The sequence below is a fragment of the Mus caroli genome, unplaced genomic scaffold (assembly GCF_978045245.1).
Source record: "Mus caroli unplaced genomic scaffold, Mus_caroli_1 scaffold_13, whole genome shotgun sequence".
Lineage (NCBI taxonomy): Eukaryota > Metazoa > Chordata > Mammalia > Rodentia > Muridae > Mus > Mus caroli.
In genome coordinates this window covers 13,559,271-13,586,140 of record NW_028227268.1, presented here as the reverse complement: position 1 = coordinate 13,586,140, position 26,870 = coordinate 13,559,271, and the positions used below count along the sequence as shown (strand labels likewise).

Sequence of the window (26,870 nt, the reverse complement as noted above, 5' to 3'; positions counted from 1 at the left end):
ACTCCAGCGGAGCTATAAACATGTCGCGCAGTGATAAGAGTCCAAGGTGAGACTCCCCTCCCCTCTCCCAGCAGCCAGTGACATTGGAAACAGTAGAAACAACCACCAAAAATAATGTGAGAAAAGAAATCATGAGTGAGTCAAGACTCCATGAGAGTAGTCAAGAAACAACCAAAAGGCGAAACTTCTACATTAGAAGAATGAATATAGCCACATATCATAGTCACACGTGAAGCATACAGTCTTTGGCTTACTCTTCTGGTTTTCATTGTTTGGCCCCTATAGGTAATTTGTTTTCCTTTTTTTGTTTGTTTGGGTCTTTTTTTTCATTTTTTTTGTTTTGATTTTTTTTTCCAGACAGGGTTTCTTTATGACACACAGTGACACTGTTTGTCATCTTTGTGTTGGCTGTTTGGAACCAAGCTGGCCATGAACTCAGAAATCCCCCTGAGTTCTTGGGAGCAAGTATTTACTTGCTCCACCACCAGGGTCCCTATAGATATTGGAATTAGGAACCTTGCTGTGCTTTTTGGCAGCTATAGTTTTTTTTTAATTATTTATTTTGCATGGATAGGTGTTTTGCCTGGTCTGTGCACCACATGTGTGCTTTGTGTGCCTGGTGCTGTAGAGGCCAGGATACCACACTGGATCCCCTGGGACTGGTCGTGAGTCTCCATGTGGGAGTCAAACTAAGGTCCTCTGGAAGAGCATCCAGTTATTTTATCACTGAACCATCTATCTCTCCAGCCACTTAGCTATAGTTTTGTTGTGTTTTGTTTTGTTTTTTACTGTGTGCTAATTAAGGTCAAATTTGTGTATCATAAATGATCTTAAATTGAGCAATTGAGTATATTCACAGGATTGTCCATATACTACCTTTATACAGTTCCAGTTAATTTTTAGCAGCACAAAGCTCCAAGTCCCTAACACAGTTACTGTGTGTCATCTACCCCTTCATTGTTCCCCTAACTATTGTGTGTCTGTCTTTTTTGTGGCTTGATTTTCATGGATGCATATATGGCATAGTGCATTCTATAGTCTTTTGTGTCTGGTTTCTTTAACTTAGCATAATGTTTACAAGTTTCATCTACATTGTAGACTGCATCATGACTTTGTTTGACGGGTGGATAATATTACATGATGAACATATGTCATAATCCCTTTATTCATAACTGCCGATGGACATTTGGATTATTTCTACCTTTAATCATTATGAATAATGCCACTATATGTTTTTAAAGACAGTTGTTCTTTTCAGTTCTTTGAGTATATGCTTAGATGTGGAATTATTGGGAAGGCTGCTTGTCCTGATACCTGGCTTCTGTTACTGGTCTTGAAAATGATACCTGGGCAGTTGGCACAGCTGTGTCTTTTTACTCTACATGAAACTACTATAATAGCCCTCAAACCAAATGTCACTGACAGTTATATATGGGCTTTCCAGTCATTTGACGATGATAATTTTTCTAATTTTCTTTATATTTGACAACATAAACATAGACTGTGTTTTTTCAAGCTCATAGCATTATACCTAGGAAAGTATGGCTGTGTTTTTCTATCGAGTTAGTAGTAAGGCTGGGTGTGTTGTCCTTCTTTCTCTACTTTGGGGTTATATTGCCTAGAACTTTTATGTCATGCCTGATGAGCAGAAATCTCTGCTAATTAGTGGCGAAATTCAGAATTAATCTGAATATATATGTTTATATATATTAAACAGGCTTTGCTTTAATAATTTATAAGTAATTTGTCCAGAATGTTATAGTTTGATTTTCTTAGAACCAGAATTGATTGTATTTTAAGTTTGATGTTAAACCTAAATTACTAGAGGGCATTAATAAGAATTTACTTTACCTTTATAGGTGGATTACAGTTATGCAATTTTGTATGCCATGTTGCAGTGTGTAAATATTGATCTATTGTGTTTTTGAAAGTTATAAAAATAGTACTAATGATAGTGAAAAGAAACCAAATCCTCACATCTGCAGCTGAGATGAGATCCCAGCCACCAGCCATGGTGAAAGCAATGCTTCTGTATCTGTCGCTCGTCTCACACTAAAGAGGTCAAATTATGGAACACATCTGAGATGATGAGAAAATGTTCCAAGTGATGGTACCTTCTTATATATGTTGGTTGTTAGCTATTATAAAATAGAAATCTAGAAAATAGTTTTGTTGCTAACAAATTTTCATAAATTATCTTTTGATCTGATATTAATTTTAGTAGTGTTGTTCCTCCTGATAAGGCCCACAAGTTTCATTTTGAACGCACTAGCTTATATGGCAAATATTTTAATATAACTACCCTAGTTTTGAGGGTTGAACCTATGGTCTCATGTGTGCTGGGCAAGCAGGTACTTTATCCCTAAACCGCATGCCTGTCCTAGTTTATTTCATGCATAGTGTAATTTACACAGAAGTTGTACGAACACTCCTAAAAGACATGGAGTGTGCATGGTGTGTGTGAAGAGCTAAAGGATTCCTAGCAGGAGCCAAAGCAAGGAGAACTGGTGGCTCTGCTTCCCTGCAGGGCATTGGCTAAAGAATGTTAGCAGAGTGCTAGATGGACAAAGTGACAGTGCAGAAAGACTGATTTGCTTAGTAGTACTGGCAATAAGCTAAATGCGAAGGAGGGATTAGAAATGAGTTAGCAGAGAAGAGAGCTGTTTCATCAAAAGGAATTAATATTTCAAGAACATGAATTGTATGACAGATTGTTAATGTCCAAGCAAGATGTCAGGAGTATAGCAAACAGACATGACTGCCTGGAAGAAGGCTTTTGTCAGATAATTATAAACAATAGATAAAAAAGTTAAGTATGCCTAGCATTCAAAAATATGCTTTTATTTCCTCATTGAATTTCCTTTATTTTTTCCTAAATCATAGCTCTTGAAGTTGGGTGTCATGAAAGTTAATGATGGTTCTTTACAATTGGTAACTGTTAAATTTTAATCCTCTAATTTTTATTACCTGGTATAAAATTTATTCATTTTAATTGTAGAATACACAAATGTCAAGGAACTTTGAAGAAACTTCGGTAATTTAAACCATATATCTCTGTTCTTAGTGAAAAATGAAAACACCCCAAAGGAGGTTTTATGTGGAGTAAACGAGGTCTGGAAATGGTCTGTATTGAGACCTAATGGCCTTTTGATGTCTGATTCTTTGATTTTGCCTTTTCTTTTTAAAGGGGTGCTATGTGATTATAATTAGAAACATTTCAAGTTCTTTACTCGGAGAACTAATTGTTCCTTAGCTCACGCCATGATGACTAATCATTTACTTCTAAATGGTGGTAGTGTTTGAAATGATTCCTAAGGAGATTCACCATGGTAAGTGAAGAATGCTTCAGTTCTTCACGAAGGCTTTATCATGTCTATAATGTGTACTCATTTATTTTGTAGTTGTGGCTCTCTTGTGTATATTTGTTACATATTAAACAGGCTTTATTTTAATAATTTCTAATTAATTTGTTGTGACTATTAGTTTGCTTTTTTGCAACTAGAATTAAGTCTATTTTAAGTTTGGCGATAAACCTAAATTACTAAAAGTCATAATGAGAATATACATTAATAGGTGGATAATGGTTATTTAATTTTGTATTAATATAATCATTTGTAATAGCTTGAGAAAACGTATACATATAATTTAGTAAGTTCCCAAAATCTGAGCATAATTTTCTTCTTACAAATAGCTTTCTTGAATACCAGTGTGGTGGTAAAGGGGGCCCAGCTGTTCTCTCTTCTCCACTCTTCTGGAGCATCTGAAACCAGTTTAGATCCAGAGCAGTCAAAGCTTGCAGTTTATTGTAAACATTCCTTAGCTCCAGTGAGCATGCTGACTTAACCCTCCCTCTGCGAAGCACAATGTGAAGCCTGCAGAGGAGAGCAATATGTGACTGCCATGCTTCAAGCAGAGAAAAATGTATTTTCTGTTAAGTGGTTCTTTGTAGAGATGTCATCATAGAACACTCCGTTTCTTCTCCTGAGGATACATGGAGTGATGGTCAGGAAGCCTCTCCCTGAACTGACGGACACTTGTGGCAGACACTGTCTCACACAGTGAGCTTAATTTGTAACATGAGATGCCTCTTAGCCCTATTAGACGCTTTCTTTAGAATTCAGCAAACTCATTTTAAAGCAGCTTATATATTTAGCTTCTTGAGTTTTATTACACTTATAATTCCACTTTTCCAGTGAAATGTGGTGAAGTAAACATGATTGGGGGAGTGAAATCCACTAACAATGTAAAGCCTTACTTCATTTAGTGTTTACAGTAAACACAATACTTTAATGCCAAGTCTTCAAAAGGCTCCTGTGTGATTATATGTTATCTGCTAGGAGAGGTGGAGTTTCAGAAATGAAGCAACTTGCCCAGCATCTCAAAAATGATGTGTTCCTGAGCTGAGCTTCATACCTGGGCCTTCTGAGTCTAAATCTCCTATCCAGAAAAAAAAAAGTTAAATTTTACTTTCTCTGTCACCAAAAGTTTTTTTATTATTTAATTTTTTATATTTTTAATTTGCCTGTTGTTGTTATTGTTGTTCGAGACAGGGTTTCTCTAGGTAGCCTTAACTGGTTCAGAACTTATGTAGCCCAGGTTGACTCACCTTGCAAATGATCTCACTTTCCTTTCCTTCTAAATGCTAGGATTCTATTCTAGGCTTGAGGTACCACTCTAACCTTGACAAAATAGTTTTCCTTTTGTACTTTCTTTTTTTTTTTTTGATTTTTAATATTTTTATTACATATTTTCCTCAATTACATTTCCAATGCTATCCCAAAAGTCCCCCATAGCGCCCCCCACTTCCCTACCCACCCATTCCCATTCTTTTGGCCCTGGCATTCCCCTATATTGGGGCATATAAAGTTTGCAAGTCCAATGGGCCTCTCTTTCCATTGATGGCCGACTAGGCCATCTTTCGATACATATGCAGCTAGAGACAAGAGCTCCGGGGTTCTGGTTAGTACATCATGTTGTTCCAACAATAGGGTTGCAGATCCCTTTAGCTCCTTGGGTACTTTCTCTAGCTTCTCCATTGGGAGCCCTGTGATACATCCAATAGCTGACTGTGAACATCCACTCCTGTGTTTGCTAGGCCCCGGCATCGTCTCACAAGAGACAGCTATATTTGGGTCCTTTCAGCAAAATCTTGCTAGTGTATGCAATGGTGTCAGCGTTTAGAAGCTGATTATGGGATGGATCCCTGGATACGGCAGTCTCTAAATGGTCCATCCTTTCATCACAGCTACGAACTTTGTCTCTGTAACTCCTTCCCTGGGTGTTTTGTTCCCAATTCTAAGAAGGGGCAAAGTGTCCACACTTTGGTCTTCATTCTTCTTGAGTTTCATGCGTTTATCAAATTGTATCTTATATCTTGGGTATCCTAAGTTTTGGGCTAATATCCACTTATCAGTGAATACATATTGTGTGAGTTCTTTTGTGATTGTGTTACTTCACTCAAGATGATGCCCTCCAGGTCCATCCATTTCATAGGAATTTCATAAATTCATTCTTTTTAATAGCTGAGTAGTACTCCATTGTGTAAATGTACCATAATTTCTGTATCCATTCCTCTGTTGAGGGACATCTGGGTTCTTTCCAGCTTCTGGCTATTATAAATAGGGCTGCTATGAACATAGTGGAGCATGTGTCCTTTTTACCGGTTGGGACATCTTCTGGATATATGCCCAGGAGAGGTATCTGACTTTACTGAATTATTTATGTGTGTCCATTAACCCCCACGTGAGTCTATTGTACTCCGGAAAGCCGTGCACTCCATTCTCTCCTACAGCATACCTCCCTTTTTCTGCTATGATTATTGGGCCTAGATTGGTTTCCTGATCCAAAGGCGACCAGTTTGTTTTCCCCTGAGATTCAAAGACCTTATATTGTTGATATACTTCTAGGATTATCAACTTTGCATGGGTTTGACTCATTTGTCTCTTTTGTTAATCACCGTGTCAGGTACTATGGAAATTTGAAATCTAAAAAACTGGTAGACTAAAGCAAACAAATTCAGAAGCTGAAAACCTGATAAGTTACTGTGTTAGCTATTATTTTTATTTTTGTGACAAAATAGATAAAAACTTAAGGGAGGCAAGTTATTTTGGCTCATGGTTTGAAGGTGTAGTCTATTATGATTGTCACGAACAGGAGGCTGCTTGCTGCATCTGGATAGAACAAGTACAGTGAAAGGGGAATTCCAGTGTTCTTTCTCTCTTTTCCATCTTTATTTAGTCCAGATGCCCAGCCAGATTAAAGTTGAGTCTTCCCTTCTTTGTTGAGCATCTCTGAGAAACTCCCAGTGGTTTCTTCTAGGAGATTATAAATCTTGTCATATTGGCAAGAGAGCCTAACTTTCCCAGTTATCATGATGAAGTTTCCTGAGTCAACAGCCAATATGGACTCTCGTCATACTGAAGTTTTCAGCATTTGCATTGATATAAGGGAACTGGGCAAATGCAGCGGGAAACAGAAAGTCTATGACACACAGGTGTAGATGGGGAGCCTAATGTGCCATGTCAAGAGAGTCTTTTCTGAGACCTTGACTCTTCCTAATATACAGGCATGTTACTCAGCTACTGTGAGTGTGGGATAGACTATCTGTGGTCTATGTACTGTAATTGCCATATACATTACTTTTTAAAGGGACACTTTTCTTGGAAAGAATGAAAGTGGATTTTCCTTCCTTATTGAAACTATCACAGATTATGAAAGTATCATATCATATTAAGGTATGAATTACTATGGGGATAGTTTAATTCTGTAGACTCTTTAGGAAGTTTAAGTTAGATCATTTATAAATAAAATTATCTTATTGCCATGTAATTGAGAACATGTTAGTATTTTGTTTTGTTTCACCAGCAGTTATAAACTCTTAAAACTTGTGTAAAATCTTAAAATTTTGTAACATTTTTTAATTTAGAAAAGATTAGAGGTTAATATATAACACCTTTTTTTCCTGTTAAATTCAGAACTCGTTTTGGAGAAGGTCAGGAACGTCTCCACATGAGGCTAAGTGTACTCACCAGCCCACGCTCAGAGCTTCCCTAAGAGACCATGCACTGATGACAGGCCAGGCCTGAGCAGAGAGGAAAGGAGCTGAACACAGTTCCTCTTATTTCCTTCAGAGTTAAGGGTTGTTAGTCTGTGTAAAAAGAAAGGCAGGGAACTTTTCTTGCTGAAGGAGTCAAAGTGCTTATTGTGTGGGCAATTTATTTAATATGGGAAAAATTGCAAACATCCAATGCACATGTTCACATATAACTAATACTAATGGTTTCTAAGTATTCATATATTTTAATATAAGAAAAAATGTCATCAGGCTATATCCTTCCTTTTTCTCCAGAAATAAACATTTTTCTTCTTAACACTTTATAAGTCTGCCGTGTTTGTGATAATACCCAGATTAGTCTTTACTTAAATCCTTTAAAAACTTTGATACTTGCTTCATTTCCCAGAATATGGTTTATGTTCTGTGCACTCGTAAAATGGTTATTTATTCTCCTGTGTGGTGGCGGAATAGTTTATGAATGTCATTCAGGTCGGGTTTACTGATAATTCATTCAATTTCTGTTTGTTTTTCTCTGTCTTATTTTTCTGGGAATTAATAATGAAGGCTATTTAAATTGACAGTTTTAATTAAGCATGTGTTTCCTTTATAGTTCTGTAAGTTTTGTGTTTTTAAGTTTTGTTTCCCATTGATAAACTCAGTAGTTCCTTAAGTATGAGGAAATGACCTTGACAACACTCTTTGTTCTGAAATCAACTTTCTATAATATTAATATAGCCATTCTGTTTCCTTAATGTTGATATTTTAAAAAATAGTTTGACTTTTAATCTATTGGAGTCTTTCTGTCTAAACAGCATAAAATGTCCATTAATGCCTTCACAATCATTTTGGACAGCCATTGCCTTTTATTTAGGATATTTAAACCATTTATATTTAGTGTCACTCATAATTTTACATTTTAAATATATATACTATTGCCCGCCGCTTTTGTTCCCCTGGTAAGAACATGCTCAGGGCAACCGGAATCTTCTGCAGTACAAACTTTATTGCTTACCCCATCAGGAGCCAGTGGAGAAAGGAGCCAGAGAGAGAGCCAGAGAGAGAGCCAGAGAGAGAGAGATATGGCGGAGCCCCCTCCCTTTTATGGAGGACTGTCCTCCGCCTCGGACGTGTCACTCCCTGATTGGCTGCAGCCTATCAGCCAGAGTTGTCGTCACGGGAAAGGCAGAGCACATGGCGTGGAAAGCTACCCCGGCACATGCGCAGCTTGCTTGTTTACTACTTAGAACACGGGTGTCAGTGCCATCAGCGCCATCTTGTAATGGCAAATGTGAAGGCGGCTCCTTACATCTCCCCCTTTTCTTTTATATAAGAGCAATAGGCCACCCATATTAATGAGAGTGGAGATAGAGGTCAAATCCCCAGTGTGTAAAATAGGGGCTTTACACAAAACCTCCTCCCAGGCTCATCACCCAAAGGGGTCTTGGTCCGCTCCCGTGTCGTTTTTCCTGGGGGAAGGACACTTGGACACTCAACCTTCTTGAAAGATGACATGTCTCCCTAGAATAGGCTCATATATGCCACAGAGCCCTTCTACTGCAGTGCTTAGCCATGCAACTCTCTCGGGCTGCTGAAGCACACTCACTCTATCCCGTGCAATGAGACTAGCCTCGTGGGGTGCAAGAGCTGAGTGGCCAGCGACCTATTGCTTAAGCATAGATAACCATATATCAGGGGAAGCACCATGTTCTAGTGCTGCAAGTGCCTGGGAAATAACCACCATGTCTCTTCTAGTTTGGGCCTTAAGCTTACAGACCAATCAAAGAAGCAACACTAATCCACAGCAAAGAACAGCTCCAAATAATTCCACCCCCACCCATTCTTTAAAGAAGGAAAATGTTGAAAAGATAGTCCTTAGGTCAGGGACAGGTCCAAGTGCGTGGGGCAAGTCTCAATTTTCAAAGGGTCTGTTCAAATTTAGCCGTCCAATTCTGTATCTCCCAACGCTGCTCTCCCTTTGTTGTTATCGCACTGGACATCACCAAGATGAGGGACATCAGTATTCCCTTGGTCAGTCTGGATTTTTTGGGTGAGTCTTTCTGGTATCCAAAATGGGTTGTCTTCATTCTGTGGAAAAACACAAACAGCTCCCCTGGATCTTATCAAAATAGGATCCGGGCCTTTCCATTTGTTATTTAAAACATTTTTCCATTTAACCATCTCTTTGGGCCTATCTGGCTCTGAACAATGTCGTTCAGCCGCGGTATGGCCATGAGAATCAAGATTTAAAAAATTGAGTGTAAAGAGTGCCATAGACACAGACACTCTTGGTACTCGGGGTAGAGCCTCCTCGACTCCCCCTTTCTGTTTTATTAGATGGAAGTCCAGTCAGGTGGGTCACATCCATCTGACAGCAGAACTGTTGGAATTTTTGAGATGTATAAGCTGGTCCATTATCAGTCTTAAGGAGTTTGGGTTTTCCCCAAGCACTCCATGCCTCAAGGCAATGTTGAATCACATGTGAGGCCTTTTCTCCGGTTAAAGGAGAGGCAAACATGATGCCAGAGTATGTGTCAATGGACACATGGAGATATTGAAGTTTTCCAAAGGAAGAAACATGTGTAACATCCATTTGCCAGACCTGTAGAGGTCGAATACCGCGTGGGTTAATTCCCACATGAGGAACTGGCAAGAACTCACAGCAGCTTTGACATTGAGTAACAATGTCACGGGCTTCTTTTCTCGTCAAGGAGAAACGGCGGCGTAATGTTTCAGCCGTCACATGAAAATTGTTATGAAAATTTCTTGCAGCCTCTATCGGGGATGTTAGGGCAGCAGCCACCACTTTAGTGGCTTTATCTGCCAAATCATTCCCCAGAGCCATGGGGCCAGGTAGGCCTGAATGGGCTCTAACATGAGTAATATAAACAGGAAATCTTCTAGATAACAAAACTAATTGTATCTGCTGAAAAATATTGGCAACTTTACTGGAAGGCTTAATCACTCCAGCCATTTCTAAAAAATTAAGGGGTTCTAAAAAGGTTTTTAAAACTTCTAAAACCACTAAACATTCTACCACTTGAGGTGAATTTTCATTATATTGTTTGGATACTACTTTACCACTAGCCACATAGACACCTATGCCAGTTTTTGATCCATCAGTATATACCACAACCCCATTTTTAAGTGGGTTTCTTACTGTTATTTGTGGAAACACAACAGATTGATTTTGGGCAAACTGTAAAATTGGATGTTTTGGATAATGGTTATCTATTTGTCCTGAAAAGGAGGTAACTAAAACTGCCCAATCATTGGATGTGGCTGCCAAGGTCTGAACCTGTCAAAAGTCCAATCTCTCTGCTCTGGAGTCAAAGCAGCAGCGTTTGCTTGGGCCTGCGTTTGTGCAGCCTCTTGCCATAGAGCTCTCCATTCCGTATATTTGCCCATATTGGGGAGAGCGGCTTTTGCAATCATTTGCCAGTCGGCAGGAGTTAGTGCCATGCCGGCAAGCCTGTCTAACTGCACCAAAGTAAAATTAGCATTGGCTCCATATTTACGGACCGATTCAGCAAGCTCTTTAACCTGAGCGTGAACACGCCCACCCTCGGCTCCTTCAAAGACCGGAAATGCCTGTTGCATCTTCCTTTGTGCCTCTCTTGAAATGAACGAGTCTGCGCACTGCCTCTCTGCGCAGGGCTGACGCACTACGCAGGGCGGGGGCTCCGCATAGGGCGAAGGTGCACTATGACCTTGAAGCCAACTGCCCTGAGGCCAAGCAGCAAGCTGGCCTTTGCCAGCCGCTTTTGGCTTTTTTCTTGACTTAAAAGCTCGAATTTCTCTCTCATAATGAGCTGCTCCCTCCTCCAAGTCTGTTTCCTCAGAAGGGCTAATTTCTTCATCTGATTCACAGCTATTAAGAACTGGCTCTTTAAACTCGTCTCTTTTCTCCTCTTTCCTTCTAATCTCTCCCCAGGTATTCTTCCCTGACATTAACTTTTCTTCGGGTTCAAGACCCGTGGAAAGGCCTGTATACTTATTTCGCGCGCCATGCTTTCTCTTTTTTCCTGCTCTCTCTCCCCGCTTTACTTCTGATAGACTGTCTTGAATTTTGTCCAGAATTCTCCACCCTGTCTTAACTGCTTGTTGACATATGAAAAGAAATAAAAGGGCTTTTAACACTAGAGAAAGTTCAAGACCAGACATACCTTGTAAAGCTGTAACGAACAAGCATCCGTTCCCCAGCTGAAGAGTTCTGAATCTACGTCGGATCCTTCTCAACAGTCTGTTTCTGGGAACACTTCATTAACCACAGTTCCCCAGCTGATGAGTTCTGAACCTACACCGGGTCCTTCTCAACAGTCTGTTTCCGGGAACACTTCATTAACCACAGTTCCCCCAGCTGATGAGTTCTGAACCTACACCGGGTCCTTCTCAACAGTCTGTTTCCGGGAACACTTCATTAACCACAGTTCCCCAGCTGATGAGTTCTGAACCTACACCGGGTCCTTCTCAACAGTCTGTTTCCGGGAACACTTCATTAACCGCTCCTTCTCCGTGATGCAGTAGCTCGCGGGTTCCGGCACCATTTATTGCCCGCCGCTTTTGTTCCCCTGGTAAGAACATGCTCAGGGCAACCGGAATCTTCTGCAGTACAAACTTTATTGCTTACCCCATCAGGAGCCAGTGGAGAAAGGAGCCAGAGAGAGAGCCAGAGAGAGAGCCAGAGAGAGAGAGATATGGCGGAGCCCCCTCCCTTTTATGGAGGACTGTCCTCCGCCTCGGACGTGTCACTCCCTGATTGGCTGCAGCCTATCAGCCAGAGTTGTCGTCACGGGAAAGGCAGAGCACATGGCGTGGAAAGCTACCCCGGCACATGCGCAGCTTGCTTGTTTACTACTTAGAACACGGGTGTCAGTGCCATCAGCGCCATCTTGTAATGGCAAATGTGAAGGCGGCTCCTTACAATATACATTCACCTGCATGGTTCTGGGTTTTTTTTTAAATAAAGAGACTGCACCCTATATTCACAAATTCAAGCTTTCATAGTCAGAATTTGTGATAATTTTGACAGGGAAGGATATTAAAATAAACTTTCATTTATTCTATGAAAAAAAATCTTTCAAAAAGAGGTACTGCATGTGGCAGTGATAGAATATAGGCCACAGTTTAATAAAAATTTTCTTTTTATTAAAGAAAAAGTAAAATATAGATTTACTTTTGGATTGATTAGCTGTTGGTTTTTTATTGTCTCTATCAATTATTTGTTGTCTTAGAGGTTAATTTATGATTTAGCTTACATATTTTAAAGTTGTCACAATATACCCTGAAGTAACATTAGACTAGTTTATATTTGAGAATTCTGTGAGAGATTATTGCCTTTCTCTTTTCCTGTACTATGCATTATTCTTGGTATGAATTTTACCAATACACATTATTAAAAGCCATCATTACTTTGCCTTGTTTTTATTTGAAGTGAATTATTTTTAAAGACACTTAATTATAAAAATAAACTCAAACTAGCCTGTGTAAGCACAAGTCTCAATAGTATTTACATCCCAGTCTGTGTTGTTGCCTTTCAGCGTGGAAGACTCCCTCCTTTTGTCTCCAGGAATGTAGGTCTCCTGGTGATAGACTTTAGTCCTCTGTATATCTTGAAATCCCTTATGTTTCCCAGGATTTGAGAGATGGTTTGTCAGTTATGGAATTCTAAGTTGAGAGAGCGTTTGTTTATTTATTTATTATTTATTCATTTATTTTTAACCTTTAAATTTCATTTTTTATCTTTTTTTCAAGTTTTACTATTTTATTTACTCCCTGTTGTTGCCCCCTCCTCCCCACAGTTCCTCATCCCATTCCTCCTACCCCTTGCCTCTGAGAGTGTGCCCCCCCCCCCATGCAAGACCTCCTTCCCTGGGGCTGCAAGTCTCTGGAGGATTAAGTGCATCTTTTCCCACTGAGGCCTGACCAGACAGACTTCTGTGCCAGGGGCCTTGGACCAGACCATGTATGCTCCTGGTTGGTAGCTCAGTCTCTGGGAGCCCTGGGGTCTGGTTAATTTGAGATTGCTAGTCTTCCTGTGGGTCAGTCTCCTCTTCAGCTTCTTTAGTCCTTCCTCTAATGCAGTCATAAGTGTCCCTGGAAAATTCAGTTCAATGGTTGGGTTTAAGTATCTGCTTCTGTCTCAGTCAGCTGCTGGTAGGGCCTTTCAGGCACAGTCATGTCAGGCTCCTGTCTGCAGGCTATCATCAGTAATAATGTCAGGCCTTGGAGCCCAAGTTGGGCTGATCATTGGACTGCCTTTCCTTCAGTATCTTCTCCATGTTTTTCACTGAAGTTCTTTTAGACAGGAACCGTTCTTGGGCAGAAAGTTTGATTGTTGGTTAGTAACCCTGTCCCTCTGCTTGAGGCCCTGGCTGTCTACTGAAGGTGAGTGAGATCACTCAGACCCAAAAGGATAAACGTGCTATGTACTCAGTGATTAGTGGATATTAGCCAAAAAATACAGAATACCCAGGACACAACCCATACACGGGAAGAAGTGTAACAAATAGAAAGGCCCAAGTGAGGAGGCTTCAATTCCATTTAGAAGGGAGAAAGGAAGAATCCTGGGAGGCAGAGGAAGGGAGAGATCTGGATGGGAGAGGGGAAAAGAGGGGAGGGGAGGGGAGGGGAACAGAAGTAGGTATGGGCATGGACAGGAGAGTAGTCCAGAGGGCCAAGAGAATGAATGGAGATGAGCAGCATCTGGGGGAGTGGGGAGGAACCCTCTAGAAAGTACCAGAGACCTGAGAGGTGAGAGACTCTAAGGCCTCAATGGGTGTGACCTTAGATGAAATGTCCAACATTGGAGAGCAGGAACTCAGGGTGTATTTTTAATAAAGTGTTTGGAAGATACTGTTTAAGTGTCTTCTCTTTTCACAGTTTGCCATGCAGAGTCTGCTATCACCTTTTCCTAGCTATTCTTGAACACTTTTCCTTTCTTTAGAGAAATTTGATTACCATGTAACTTCTTACATTTTCCCTATATATTGACTATATTTGTAGCTCTTGAATCTGTAGGTTTGTAAATCTTGCTAAGTTAAAACTGTTTTTGTTATAATTTTAACAATATGTATATGCTTATGTCTTTTCTTTCCTTTGCATACTCTAAATATAGACATCTATTTTCACGGGTTCTCTGACTTTTCCTCCCTGGGCTTCAGTTCAGGGTCCACTGCTGCATCCACACCTCTGGCCTTTTCCTTAGTGGCGTGGAACCTGGCTTTCATCCCAGGAACTGTGCCTTTCACTGTATGTGCAGGCTCATCCCTGGAAGTACAGATGGCTTAGCTTTAGCACAGACTGCTTTTTGTCTCAAGGCCTCCCCCAGTCCTCTGTCCATGCTTGTTCAGCTCATGGCCCTGTCTTTCTCTTCCTTAGTCTTGTTCATCTTTTAGTTAACTTTATTGCCAGTTCCTTTTTTTCTAATTCTATGAAGTTCTGTCTCTATATTTGTATTCATTTATTTAAATCAACTTAAATAATTATAATTAATCGATGTATTTATTAAGCCCATGGTAGCTTATGTTAATTTTTTTATTAACCCAATGCATTTCCCTCTGAAAGCTAGTAAGTGGTGGGATGCGACTAGGTCAGACACGCTGTTCCAAGTTTAGTATTGTACCTGGTATTACATGAGTAATCAGTATGTCACTGAGAGGCTAATTAACAAACACTAAATGGCTTCAGATTAACTACTGAACTTATCATTCTGCCATGTACTTTATCAAATTTGGAAAGTAAATTTTCTAAGTTTCCATTTATTTATATGTTAAAATAATAAATTTTATAGCTATTGAAATTAAATGAAATAATATGTGGACTGCCCTAACCTGTAATGAGCATAGAGACTGTCTCTAAATGTTTACCATTTGGTTACACTATTAGTGTTTTATGTTGTAGACATTCTATTCATTAAAAGTACTAGAAAATATGTTGTCACTCTGAAATCATTTTTACATCACTCAGAAATCATCCTTAATAAGCTGTCCCTCACATGATAAATATTACATTTGTATTTGATAAATAAGGAGAAAATATGCCTACTTAAAATTTGATCTATTTGTGCATAGTGATGAACATAAGTGAGAATATTTTCCAGCTACTTTGAAATATTCAAGTGCCCAGGGACAAGGCATGGATGATGTTTTTGAAGGGAATAAATATTTCAGCTCCACATTTCAGCCTTTTTTCTTTATTCCTTTGATCTGGCTTTGGTTTGCTTGTCATTCTGCTTGAATGACTTCACACTGTCTTTCTTCTTTCCCTGGTAACAAGAAGTGGCTCTGTGCCTATTCCATAAGATTTAGCCTTGACCACTTTACAGGAAAAGCATCTATTTCCTTATTTACTGACATAATACTCTCTAAAATTAATTGTATCAGTTGAAATGCCAGTAATCTCTACATAGATTATGTGTAATTTCAGTGGAAATTTTAATTAGCAGCTTCTTAAGCATAGGGAACGGTTAGATTTGGAGTTTGTTTTGAAGTTTAAAGATTAATATTTTAAAGAATTGTTTCTTCATTGTATACAGGAGTTACTTTACTCTTAAAGATCCTTTCTTGTGATTTTTAGGTTGTACCATGAAAATACGAATTGATTTTTTATCTGCAGAGTGAGAGTTTTTGCTTTATGTATGTATTTATTTTTACCCATATTATGGGCGTGTTAATTTTGCATAAACTATTATACAAAATGTTAAATGGTGTAAGCCTTTTTTATGGTTTTATTTTCTACTACACACACAAGTCAGGTCTTCTGAAATTAGTTTTTTTGGTGGGTATGTACTTGTTGTGTGTGTTTATGTGTTTGTGTATGTGGGCTGGCTGTCATTAAGTTTTCTCCATTATTTTACATCTTATTTTTGAGACAGAGTCTCCTCCTGAGTATGAAGCTCACTGATTGGTTGGCCTGGGTAAAGAGCTCCATGGATTCTCCTGTTTCTGTCCCTCCAGGCTACTTGCTCTGGGCTTAAAGATGCCCACCACTGCATCTGGCCTTTTATGTAGGTGCTAGGACTCCAAACTCAGGACCTCATGCTGGGGGGCGAGCACTATACCAAGGAAGGCAGCTCCTCACCTCACTGTCTGAGATTAGTTTCTATGGAGACTCTCACTGCCTCTTTGTGTCATTTATGCTTCTCTACAAACTGGAGCACATAAAATATTGCAGTGTCGTTTGATTTCCTTCTTTGTTCTTTCATCTTTTCCTGAGTCTGGCTGATGTTTCTCTGAGATGAGAGTCATTTCTTCTACTTATTTTATGGGGTATTTTTGGTAATATTTAATAAGTAGATCGCAGAGTTTGTCACCAGGAGTCCTATCTCAGCTCCTAGAAAACAGCTGAGGACCAGGAGATTCGTGACAGGCCCACTTGTTTTGAATCTAAATTAAAATCCAATTGGCTTGAAAGGATTTATGAATGTCTTAGTTGAAAATTCATAGCCTATTTATAACTAGCATTTTCTTTACTATTAGAGCTTGACCTTGGGAACAGGACTTCTGAGACTGTTCAATTTATGTCAGAAGAAAATTTTATACCATCTCTTTATGTTGTTGGCTGCCTTTTTGAGCATTTTGGTGTCCTGAAGTCTGAGTTCCTAACTAAAGTGACTTCACTCTCAGAACTGAGATGATTTGAGCAGATGCATCTTAGTCTAGGGGTGCTTGGCGGCGTTACTAATATCTGGAAATCCTGGGTTTTATTAACTCAGACTTGTTCATGTTTTATTTATGTAGTGCCTTTTAGAGAATGAATTCTGTTAGGGAATTTTTTTTAACCTGATAATGTTATTTAGATGTCAAGTCACTGAAAATCCACAAATTAAATATTCATAGAAATAAAATTGAATTTATTCATACTCTTTGCCTGATTTAACTGTAAAAATTTTTCTATACCTAACACATCTTTTGTTCCCCATAGTATTTTAAAGAAGTTTTAAGAATATTATGTTAAATACTTTTGATACCCTTGACCACATTGTGTCTGATAATTGCAAACTATTATCTATTACTATTTTACTTTTGTTGCTGTGACAAATCCATACAAGCATAGTCTCTTCCAGTAGTTTTAAGTTATTCTCTGCTGTTCTGGAAGTCAGCAGTTCACTAGGAGACTTGAGGAGTAAAGTCAAGGTATTGTGGAGTCTTGATCTTGGAGAGAGCTTCAGGAACAAATCCCTTGCAGGGGACATTTTCTGGAAGCTTATGTTGCTTGCCCTCTGACCTTGAACGCATGGATTGTGTTAATGCTACAAGTCAAATGGGACAGTATTGGTATCTTGTCAATAGTAAAACCAATAGTGATGTTCATTTCATTAGGCATTCCTTTGACACCTGAAGATATCAAGTGCACTATATCTGTAGCATTCAGCATGTTTTAAAGAATTTAGCAGATCCAGTGTGGATTGAAGTCTCATGAAGAAGAGGGTAAGGTAGTAATTTTTAAATCATGTTAAGTGAATGGTATGACATTTTTTGATTGTCTCATTAATTAATTTCAGTTCTGATTGGCAGCCAAGAAGGTAGGTGATATTGCCTCTTGAAAAGCTTTTGCTTCAAGCCCAAATGGAAAGGAGTAGAGAATTCAAGCTGCTTTTAGGCTTGTTTGAAGTTTTTTTGTTTTGTTTTGTTTTTTCTTGGAGTTTCCAGTGGGGATGCCAAGCTGGCAGCAAATGAAGTGTGCTGTACTGTGAAGCCTTATAACCATGTGTTGGACCACGGCCGTCATTATCAAAAGTGCTGCTGCAGAAATGTGCCAAAAGATTGTCAAATTAGGGTTGGCCTGCACATGTAAACGTTAGCTTGTAAAACTCAAGACGTACCAAATGGTAGTCCATTAGGACCCCCATTTTATTGCCCTTTCTGAAATAATCATTCACGTCAGAGCATCCTTTAATCTGAGCTGAGCTGTGTCTGGGTAAGAACGCAGCTTCTTTTTTCTTTGTCCTTTATGTACTTAGATGAGGAAAATTTCATAAATAAATCACAGCTAAAAAGCACATTTTCTTTGCACCTTTTTATCTTCATGGAAACCCAGCTTTAAGGCATTTGAGTGATGCATTAATCCTCAGCTGCACAAGCCCACGGGAAAAAAAAAATCTTGAAAGACACTTTTTTTTTCTTTTTTGCCTCTTGTATCCTGGACTATTTGGGGTCATGGTTGAAAGACTCAGCATTCTTACAACCTCACGGAACGGACTTTTGACTGTGAAGGCTTAAAGTTTTACTTCTGTTTCAGTAACTTCCATCAGTTTAATGGGGCTCGTTAAAAAGATCCCTTTTGTTTGAATTAAGATAAAGGCAATCTGCACTAAGACACAGAAACTTTAAGTGAGTGGAAGTGAGTATTTGTGCCATACTGAGCCGCCACACTGGTGTGCCTGAGACAGCCCTGGGACAGCTCACACTGTCCGTGTGCCGAGAGCAGTCCGGGAGGCCTGGGCACGAGTCCGATGTCTGGCAGCTCGATATACTTACCGCCTTTTAAAACTCACTTCAAATTTTTAATTGTATGTGTCTGTGTGTTGGGGGACGGGGTATATGAACATGAATGCAAGTACCCACAGAGGCCAGATGTGTTGGATCCATTGGGAGCCGGAGTTCGGGCAGTTAGGAGCCACCTGACATTGTTCAGGGAATTGAATCCAGGTCCTCTACAAAAGTACTATCCACCATTGAGCTGGCTCTCCAGCCCCTTGTCCTCTCTATTTCATATTTTTAAAAAATTCTAGTTGTCAATCCAGATAGAAATTGTGAATTGAGAACATGGTTTAATACAGAGAGTTTATTTGAACATTTAAGTTGTCTATAGAATATATTGATGGTGGCTGAAGTTCATGATTTTATATGCTGAACCAAGTTGCAAATGGAACTGACCTTGGTAGGCAACAATGACAAAATGTGAAAAAGAGATTTCTCTTATTAAATTTAAAATGTTTAAATACCTCATAATTTTCCATATGTGCATTTCAGCTTTAGGTTGTATTTTTTGTTGATTAGTTAATTTACTTTACATCCCAACCATTGTTCCCCCTCTGTCCTCTTCTCTCAGTCCTTCTTCCACCTTTTCCTTCAGTCCAACTCCTCCTCTTCTCTTTAGAAAAGGGAAGGCCTCCCTGGGGTATCAAACAGTTGATATCCAGCTGGAGAAAGACTAGGACCTTCTTTTCCTACTGAGGCTAGATGAGGCAGCCCAGTCTGGGGAAGGGTCCCAAAATAGGCAACAGAGTTAGAGAAGCGCCTGCTCCCACTGTTAGAATTCCCACATGGAGATCATGCTGCACACTGTTACATACATGCAGAGGACCTAGGCCAGTCTCATTCATGGTTCTTGGTTGGTGGTTCAGTCTCTAGGTTTTCTTGTGGTGTCCTTGACTCCTCTGGCTCCTACACTCCATCCTCCTAGTCTTCTGCAGGATCTCCCAAGCTCTGCCTAATGTTCAGTTGTGAATCTCTGTATTTGTTTCCATCAGTTGCTGAGTGAAGCCTCTCTGATGATTGTTATGCCAGGCTCCTGTCTGCAGGTATAGCAGAATGTCATTAACAGTGTCAGGGGTGGGTTCCCTCTCATGGCATGGGTCTCAAACAGTCATTGGACTAGTCATTGGTTGGCTATTTCCTCAATTTCTGCCCCATCTTTACCCCTATATACCTTGTAGGCAGGACAAATTGTATGTTGAAGATTTTGTGTCTGGATTGGTGTCCCTATCCCTCCATTGGAAGTCTTTCCTGGTTGCAGAAGATGGCCAGTTCAGGCTTCATAACTCTCATTACTAGGAGGCTTAGCATGGGTGCCCTCATAGATTCTTGGGAGTTTCCATTGCCGGAAGTGTTCTAGCTCATCCCAGAGATGCTTCTGCCCCATGACTCCTGATTCCAGTTGATCTTGCCCCATATTCTCTCCCTTCATCCTCCCCTCACCTGCTCCTTTCCCCATCTGCTTTCCCATCCAGTCCCCTTCTCCACCCATGATGGCTATTCTAGTTCCCTTACTTAGTGAGATTCATATGACCTCATATCCTCCTTGTTACTTAGCTTTTTTGGGTCTGTATATTGTAGGGTGGTTATCCTTTACTTACAGCTTACATCCACTTATGAGTGAATACATACCATGTTTGTCTTTCTAGGCCTGGGTTACCTCACTCAAGCTGATCTTTTTTAATTCCAGCCATTTGCCCGCACATTTCATGATGGCATTGTGTTTAATAGCTAAGTAATACTCCATTGTTTAAATTACCACATTTTTCTTTATCCATTCTTCAGTTGAGGGTTATCTAGGTTGTTTCCAGTTTCTGGCTGTTATATAAAGCTGCTATAAACATAGTTGAGCTAGTGTCCATGTGGTACAGTGAATCATGCCTTGGGTATATGCTCAGGAGTGGTATAGCTTGGTCTTGAGGTAAACCTATTTCCAGTTTTCTGGGAAAGTGCCAAATTGATTTCCGAAGAGGCTGTAAACATTTGCACTCCTACTAACAATGAAGAAGTATTCTCCTTGTTCCACATCCTTGACAGCATGAGATGTCACGTGAATTTTTTCATTTTAGCCAATCTGACAGGTGTAAGGTGGAATCTCAGAGTCATTTTGACTTGTATTTATCTGCTGGTTAAGGATGGCAGACATTTCATTAAGTACTTCTCAGCCAATAGAGATTCCTCTGTCAAAAATTCTGTTTAGATATGTACCCCTTTTTAAAATTGGGTCATTTGGTTTGTTGTTCTCTAGTTTCTTGAGTTCCTTATATATTTTGGATGCTAGCCCTCTCTCACATACAAGATTGGTGAAGATCTTTCCCATTCTGTAGACTTTGGTGTCCTTTGCCTTACAGAAGCTTTTCAGTTTCATGAGGTCCCATTTATTAAGTGTTGATTTTAGTGCCTGAGCTGTTGGTGTTCTGTTCAGGAAGTTATTCTTCTGTATGGTAATGTGTTCAGGCTATTTCCTACTTTCTCTTCTATCATGCTTAGTGTATCTTGTTGCAGTTTCATGTCTTTGATCCACTTGGACTTAAGGTTTGTGCAGTGTCACAGATGTAGATCTATTTACATTGTTCTACACACAGACATCCAGTCAGGCCAGGACCATTTGTGGAAGATGCTTTATTTTTTCTACTGAATAATTTTGGCATCTTTATAAAAAATCAAATGTCCTTAGGTATGTAGAGTTTGGAGGATAGAGAGTCTGCAGGCTGTCAGTCCAGGGTCTTTGGGCTTGAGTCTAATAGTCCACCTCTGTATCTGATTCGCCTTTTCCCTTGCAGTTTTCAGTATTCCTTCTTTGCTCTGTACGTTTAGTGTTTCTTTTCTGGTCCATCTGTGTGTTATTCTGTATGCTGCTTCTATCTTTATAGCCATCTCTTTCTTTAGGTGAGGACAATTTTCTACGATTTTGTTGAAAATATTCTCTGGGCCTTTGAGCTGGCTTTTGTGTCCTTTCCCTATTCCTATCATTCTTAGGTTTGGTCTTTGTATACTGGTCCAGATTTCTTGGATGTTTTGTGTCAGGAAGTTTTTAGATTTAACATTTTTGTGGACTGATGTATCAATTTCTTTTTATCATATCATTATATGTATCTTATGCTCTCTCCCATCTCTTGTATTCTATTGGTGATGTGTGCGTCTAGTTCCTGTTCACTTACCTAGGTTTTCCATCTTCAGGATTCACTCACTTTTTTGTTTTCTTCATTGATTCTCTTTCCATATTCAGGTCTTGAACAGTTTTATTCAGTTTTACCTGTTTAATTGCATTTTCTTATATTTTTTATGGGGTTTATTCATTTCCTCTTTAAAGGCCTCCATCCTCTTCATATGATTAGACTTACTGTCATTTTCTTGTGCTTCAGCCATGTTGGAACATTCAAGGCTTGTAGTAGAAGAGCTGGGTTCTGGTGGCATCAAGTTTCCCTGGCTGTTGTTGATTGTGTTCTTATGCTGGCCTCTAGTCTTCGGGGTTTTGGTGTTGTTCTAGATTTAAGTGCTGATATCTGAGTTTATCTTTGTTAGATGGGTGTTTTTTGGATATTTTCCCCCTTGGTTTCTGTTTCCTCTCTGGTCTTCTGGCCTGAGTGGCCCAAGGTTCTGGTGACCAGCAAGTCTTCAAGTCTAGTAGTGTGTCTCTTCTGGGTTGTTTGTGGCCTGAATCACCTCTGTGTTTTGGGTGCCAGTGTTGCCTCAGGCATCCCTAGAACCCGTATGGCTTCAGAGAAACAGAGGTCTTCCAAACTTATAGTTTAGAATGTGGAGCTCAGGTGATAGGGTGCAGTTTACAGTTGTTGGGTGTGCTTTAAGGGGAGTTGCCAGGCATACTCCATGGGGTACAGTTTTACCTGGAGTCTTTGGTGCTGGCATGGCCTATAGGAAAGCAGGCAGAGTTGTGGGATGGAAAATGGAGCCCAGGGTATGGAGTGCAGTTTATGGCTGTTGGGTGTGCTCTAAGGGGAGTTGGTGGGCATAGGCCATAGAGTGGGGTCTTAGCTGGGGTTTTTGGTGCCAGCCTAGGTTGTATATTTTTATAAAATTGTTAGTAGATTTTTCTTTGGAATAATTAAATGGTAAATAATTTTAAACTATATGGCTTTAATATTTGATATTCAAATATTGTCTAGTACTGTTTTTTCCATGTATAGACTGACCAAACATAGATAAGGCTTTGATTAATTTTCATCTGAAACATTTTTCAAATGTTTTTAATTTAAAGAATTACATAAACTAGTCACTGTAATCTCTGAGCAATGGATAAATAGCCCTTCCCCTGTCTAACCTAAACTGCAATGGGGTCACCAGTTACCAAAAATAACTGCTTTTCTCTTTGAGCCTGCTTCCAACAAACAAACAAACAAACAAACAAACAAACAACAAAACCCTCAAATACCCTCTTGCTGTCACTCAGGATCGTTTTGTCAGAGAACATCCATTGGTCTTCTGAAGTTTACATTGTGGTGGCTGACATAGTTATATGACTTTACAGTGTTCCTACATGCAGTTTCAATATGCAAATATTTTAGCATTCAGTTTATTCAGTATATACAACAAAGTTGTGCATACAACTCAAGGCTTTCTGATTATTAGGCATAGTACTATAGAAAGTGTAGATACACCAGACAGAATTAAATTTCCCATAGCTATCATAGTACTTGATGTTTAATATAAAATGATGTCTTAGGGTCAGTGTTCTACATGATATGTTATTAATCACCATTATCTAAGATTATGTTAAGTGGAAAAAATATTACTAATGTTGAGGTCTTCCAATTTAGAACTCCTACCTTGATGACAGCCCAACCTGCTTGATGAGGTTCAGAGCAGTGAGAGACTGTCTCAAACAAGAAATGGATAGTGTCTGAGTATATCCCACATGCATATCCAACATAAGCAGGTGCATCTGCACCTTCAGTGCACTAGTGCATGTGCTCATTTGTGTAGGCACATACACACGTACACACACAAAGTAAATAAAATTATACCTGAACGGAAAGTTTTCACAGTTCTAGAAGTCTGTATCCTGTTGCTGTAAAGTGTGGTAACTGTGAGCAGCATCTGGTCTTCAGCTGATTAGAATGACTTTGTTCCCATGCTTGCTATCACAAGCCTTCATGCCTTGGAGCAGTCTTAAACTGCATAGGGCATAGAAATGATGGCTATCATTATAAAGAGAGGAGGAGAGATTCCAGTGGAAGACATTAGTTTGCCACAGGTGCAATATAGTGCATTGATTACTATTGGTGTAATCATAAGTATTGGTGTAATCAAAACTAGAGAGGTGCAGAGGAGGATTTGAAGAGATAAATAGACATAATTTGTCCTTACATGAAAGTGAAGATTAAGAGTTCCTTAGGTACACATATGCTATGTCCAAATACAGGATGGAGAGGTGAGTGTATCCTGTGAGTGTGAAGACACTGGAGGGCACTTTCCTCTAGGAGTCCTTTAGCCACCGAGGCTTCAGAAGAGAGTTTTAGTTTGGAGTTAGTAAGAAAACTTGACATTATGATATAGAATCTCTGTGTTTCTATGGGAAAGTCTATACATGATATATCTTAGAGGGATGTTTTAAAACTCACATCTGAGTAACTCCAGAAAGTTCAAGGTTGCTTGTTTGTTTGTTTGGTTGGTTTTTTTGGTTTTGTTTTTGCTCTTCTTTAAAAAGACAGTGGCAAATATGGTTTAGAAAGGTCTTCTCGCTAGAGAAAGTACCCAAGGAGCTAAAGGGATCTGCAACCCTATAGTCGGAACAACAAGATGAACTAACCAGTACCCCGGAGCTCTTGTCTCTAGCTGCATATGTATCGAAAGATGGCCTAGTCGGCCATCACTGGAAAGAGAGGCCCATTGGACTTGCAAACTTTATATGCCCCAATATAGGGGAATGCCAGGGCCAAAAGAATGGGAATGGGAGGGTAGGGAAGTGGGGGGCGGTATGGGGGACTTTTGGGATAGCATTGGAAATGTAATTGAGGAAAATATGTAATAAAAAAAAAAGAAAGGTCTTCTCTCATTAAAATCACCTAGTGATTCTCATGAATTAAATTATTCTCTCAGCATTCATCATTGCTATAGTTAGTGATAGTCAGTATGTGGTGAGTGTGTGTGTGTGTGTGTGTGTGTGTGTGTGTGAACTTACCAATAGGGAAGAGAAGCCTAGTTAATTAGGAAAGCAGCTTGGTGAGGCAGCCACTAGCAGGTGCTCTGGAACTGACTTCCAGCTCTGGAGTCCTGACTGGCTCCCACAAGGAGGATCATCTTAGAAATGAGTCTCAGCCCCATTTTCCTGTTCTAGAAAAGAAAGGATATAACAACTCTCACACTGGCTTACTGTGAAGATAAATGAAAATTGATACATAAAAATATTTTTCTTAATGCACCTAGTCAGAACTTCAGAACTTGAACTCATTTATAAATTAATGGCTTTATTTTTTTATGTCAACATGAGGAGAGGTCTACTGCTTTGTGGTTCCTTTCTGGTCCAATGGTTTCAGTATGATGTGTGAACAGATGGGAAACCCACTGTATTGCTGTGTTGCCTTGACCATCTTTAGGGCAACTGGTGATACTATATGTCTTCCAGCATGATGTCATTCATTTCTAAAACTGCACTAGAGCCCACACAACACTACACTTACTTGCTTAAAGAGGTAACTTTTACCAATATTCAATTCCATGTCATACTCATTACTCAAAGGAAACCACATATCAATTAAGTAACCCATCTCTTATCCACATACCTTGTCTCCAGCAACAATAAATTTATTTTCTGAATATAATTTTTTCAGTTCTCAATTCTTTTACATAAATGGGATCCCACATGATTTATTTTCATAACTGACTTACTTACCCAAATACTTTGTGTGTGTGTGGGTGTGTTTAAAATCTCCATGTTGCAGTAGAGATCAGAAATATACCTAATTTGTAAGTCTGAGTAATGCTCCACTGTATAGATGTGCCATGCTTTATATATTCACCAGAGATGGAAAACCATAGTTTGCATGGTTTGTTTTTAGGGGTGTCTTAGAATGTAGTTAGTTCTGCCTTCATCAAAAGGTATTGTGTGGCTTTGTTCTTTCTCCCAGGTAGATTGCTCAGTCGTCAACTTCTGAAAGAGAAGCTCCAGAAAATGCAATCTGAATTTTGTTCAAGAGAGAGCTAATTATTTTTATTGAAACCTAGTTCTTTTTCTAATTTTTAAAAAATAATTTAAAAATTTTTTGAAATTAAAATCTAATTACACCATTAACCCTTCCCCATTGCTCCCTTCACCCCCTCTTCATCCTTGTGGTCTGACTCTGAAGCTTTATGGACTTTGTAGGGAGAAGGAGGAGCAGCTCAGCAGAGTGACTGAAGTTCAGAGGTTGCAAGCCCAGCAGGCAGATGCTGCTCTGGAGGAGTTCAAGCGGCAGGTAGAAGTGAACTCTGAGAAGGTCTATGGTGAGATGAAAGAGCAGGTAAGACAGGCACTCATCTCCAGAAGCATTTCACCTTTTTAAAGCTTTGCTGGTGCTGGAGAGATGGCTCAGCAGTTAAAAGCACACACTGGCTTCCCAGAGGGCCAGAGTTGTGTTGCCACCGCGCCCTTGGCGCCTGTCTCCACGAGAATTGCACTTATGCTGTAGACCCTGGCACACGGGCTCCCATGAGCTTGTGTGACTAAATAAATAAGGATTGGGCATAGTTATGGGTTCCAAGACTGCCAATCTACAGAGCAGGTTCCAGGCCAGTCAGCGCTACACAGTGAGATCCCCATCTCAACAATAAGAAAGCTGTGTCAAAAATAACAGTACAGCTAGCTCAGGGATTAAGAATGAAAAGGGATCTGAACCTGTGATTCACCTTTGAAGCCAGAATGGTCACTTAAGAGTCCTAAAGTCCATCTCAAAGTGTGGTAATGGCAACAGTATTAACAACTATGTAATTGTATATATGGATGAAGTGTTCAAAGATTAATTCTTTGTTTATTTGTTTTTTGTTTTTCAAGATAGGGTTTCTCTGTGTAGCTTTGGCTGTCCTGGAACTCACTTTGTAGACCAGGCTGGTCTCAGACTCAGAAATCTGCCTGCCTCTGCCTTCCAAGTGCTGGGATTAAAGGCGTGCGCCACCACTGCCCAGCAAAGAATACATTTTTAAAAGAAAAATTATGTAAGTACTAAAAGCTTTTATCTGATATTCTCATTTGATTTGTTATATTTAATAGTATGTTTTTATATTCTATGTGTCATTAGTACATTTTAATTGTAAATATATTTTATCATTTGAAAATGATCACTTTTTTAATTATTAGCTCCTTGTAGTAAGTATATTTAGATTACTTTCTGTCTTAATTAGGG

The 26,870-nt window shown here is 39.5% G+C and overlaps 1 protein-coding gene across 1 annotated transcript in view; it reads left to right on the top strand.

The window, feature by feature from the left end:
* Cep112 (centrosomal protein 112) overlaps window positions 1–26,870 on the top strand; it is a 442,735-nt gene that overhangs the window by 129,506 nt on the left and 286,359 nt on the right. Inside the window, exon 18 of the mRNA XM_085829453.1 lies at window positions 25,856–25,991. Within this exon, the coding sequence (XP_085685579.1) occupies window positions 25,856–25,991 (136 nt within the window). The remainder of the gene's footprint in view (window positions 1–25,855; window positions 25,992–26,870) is intronic.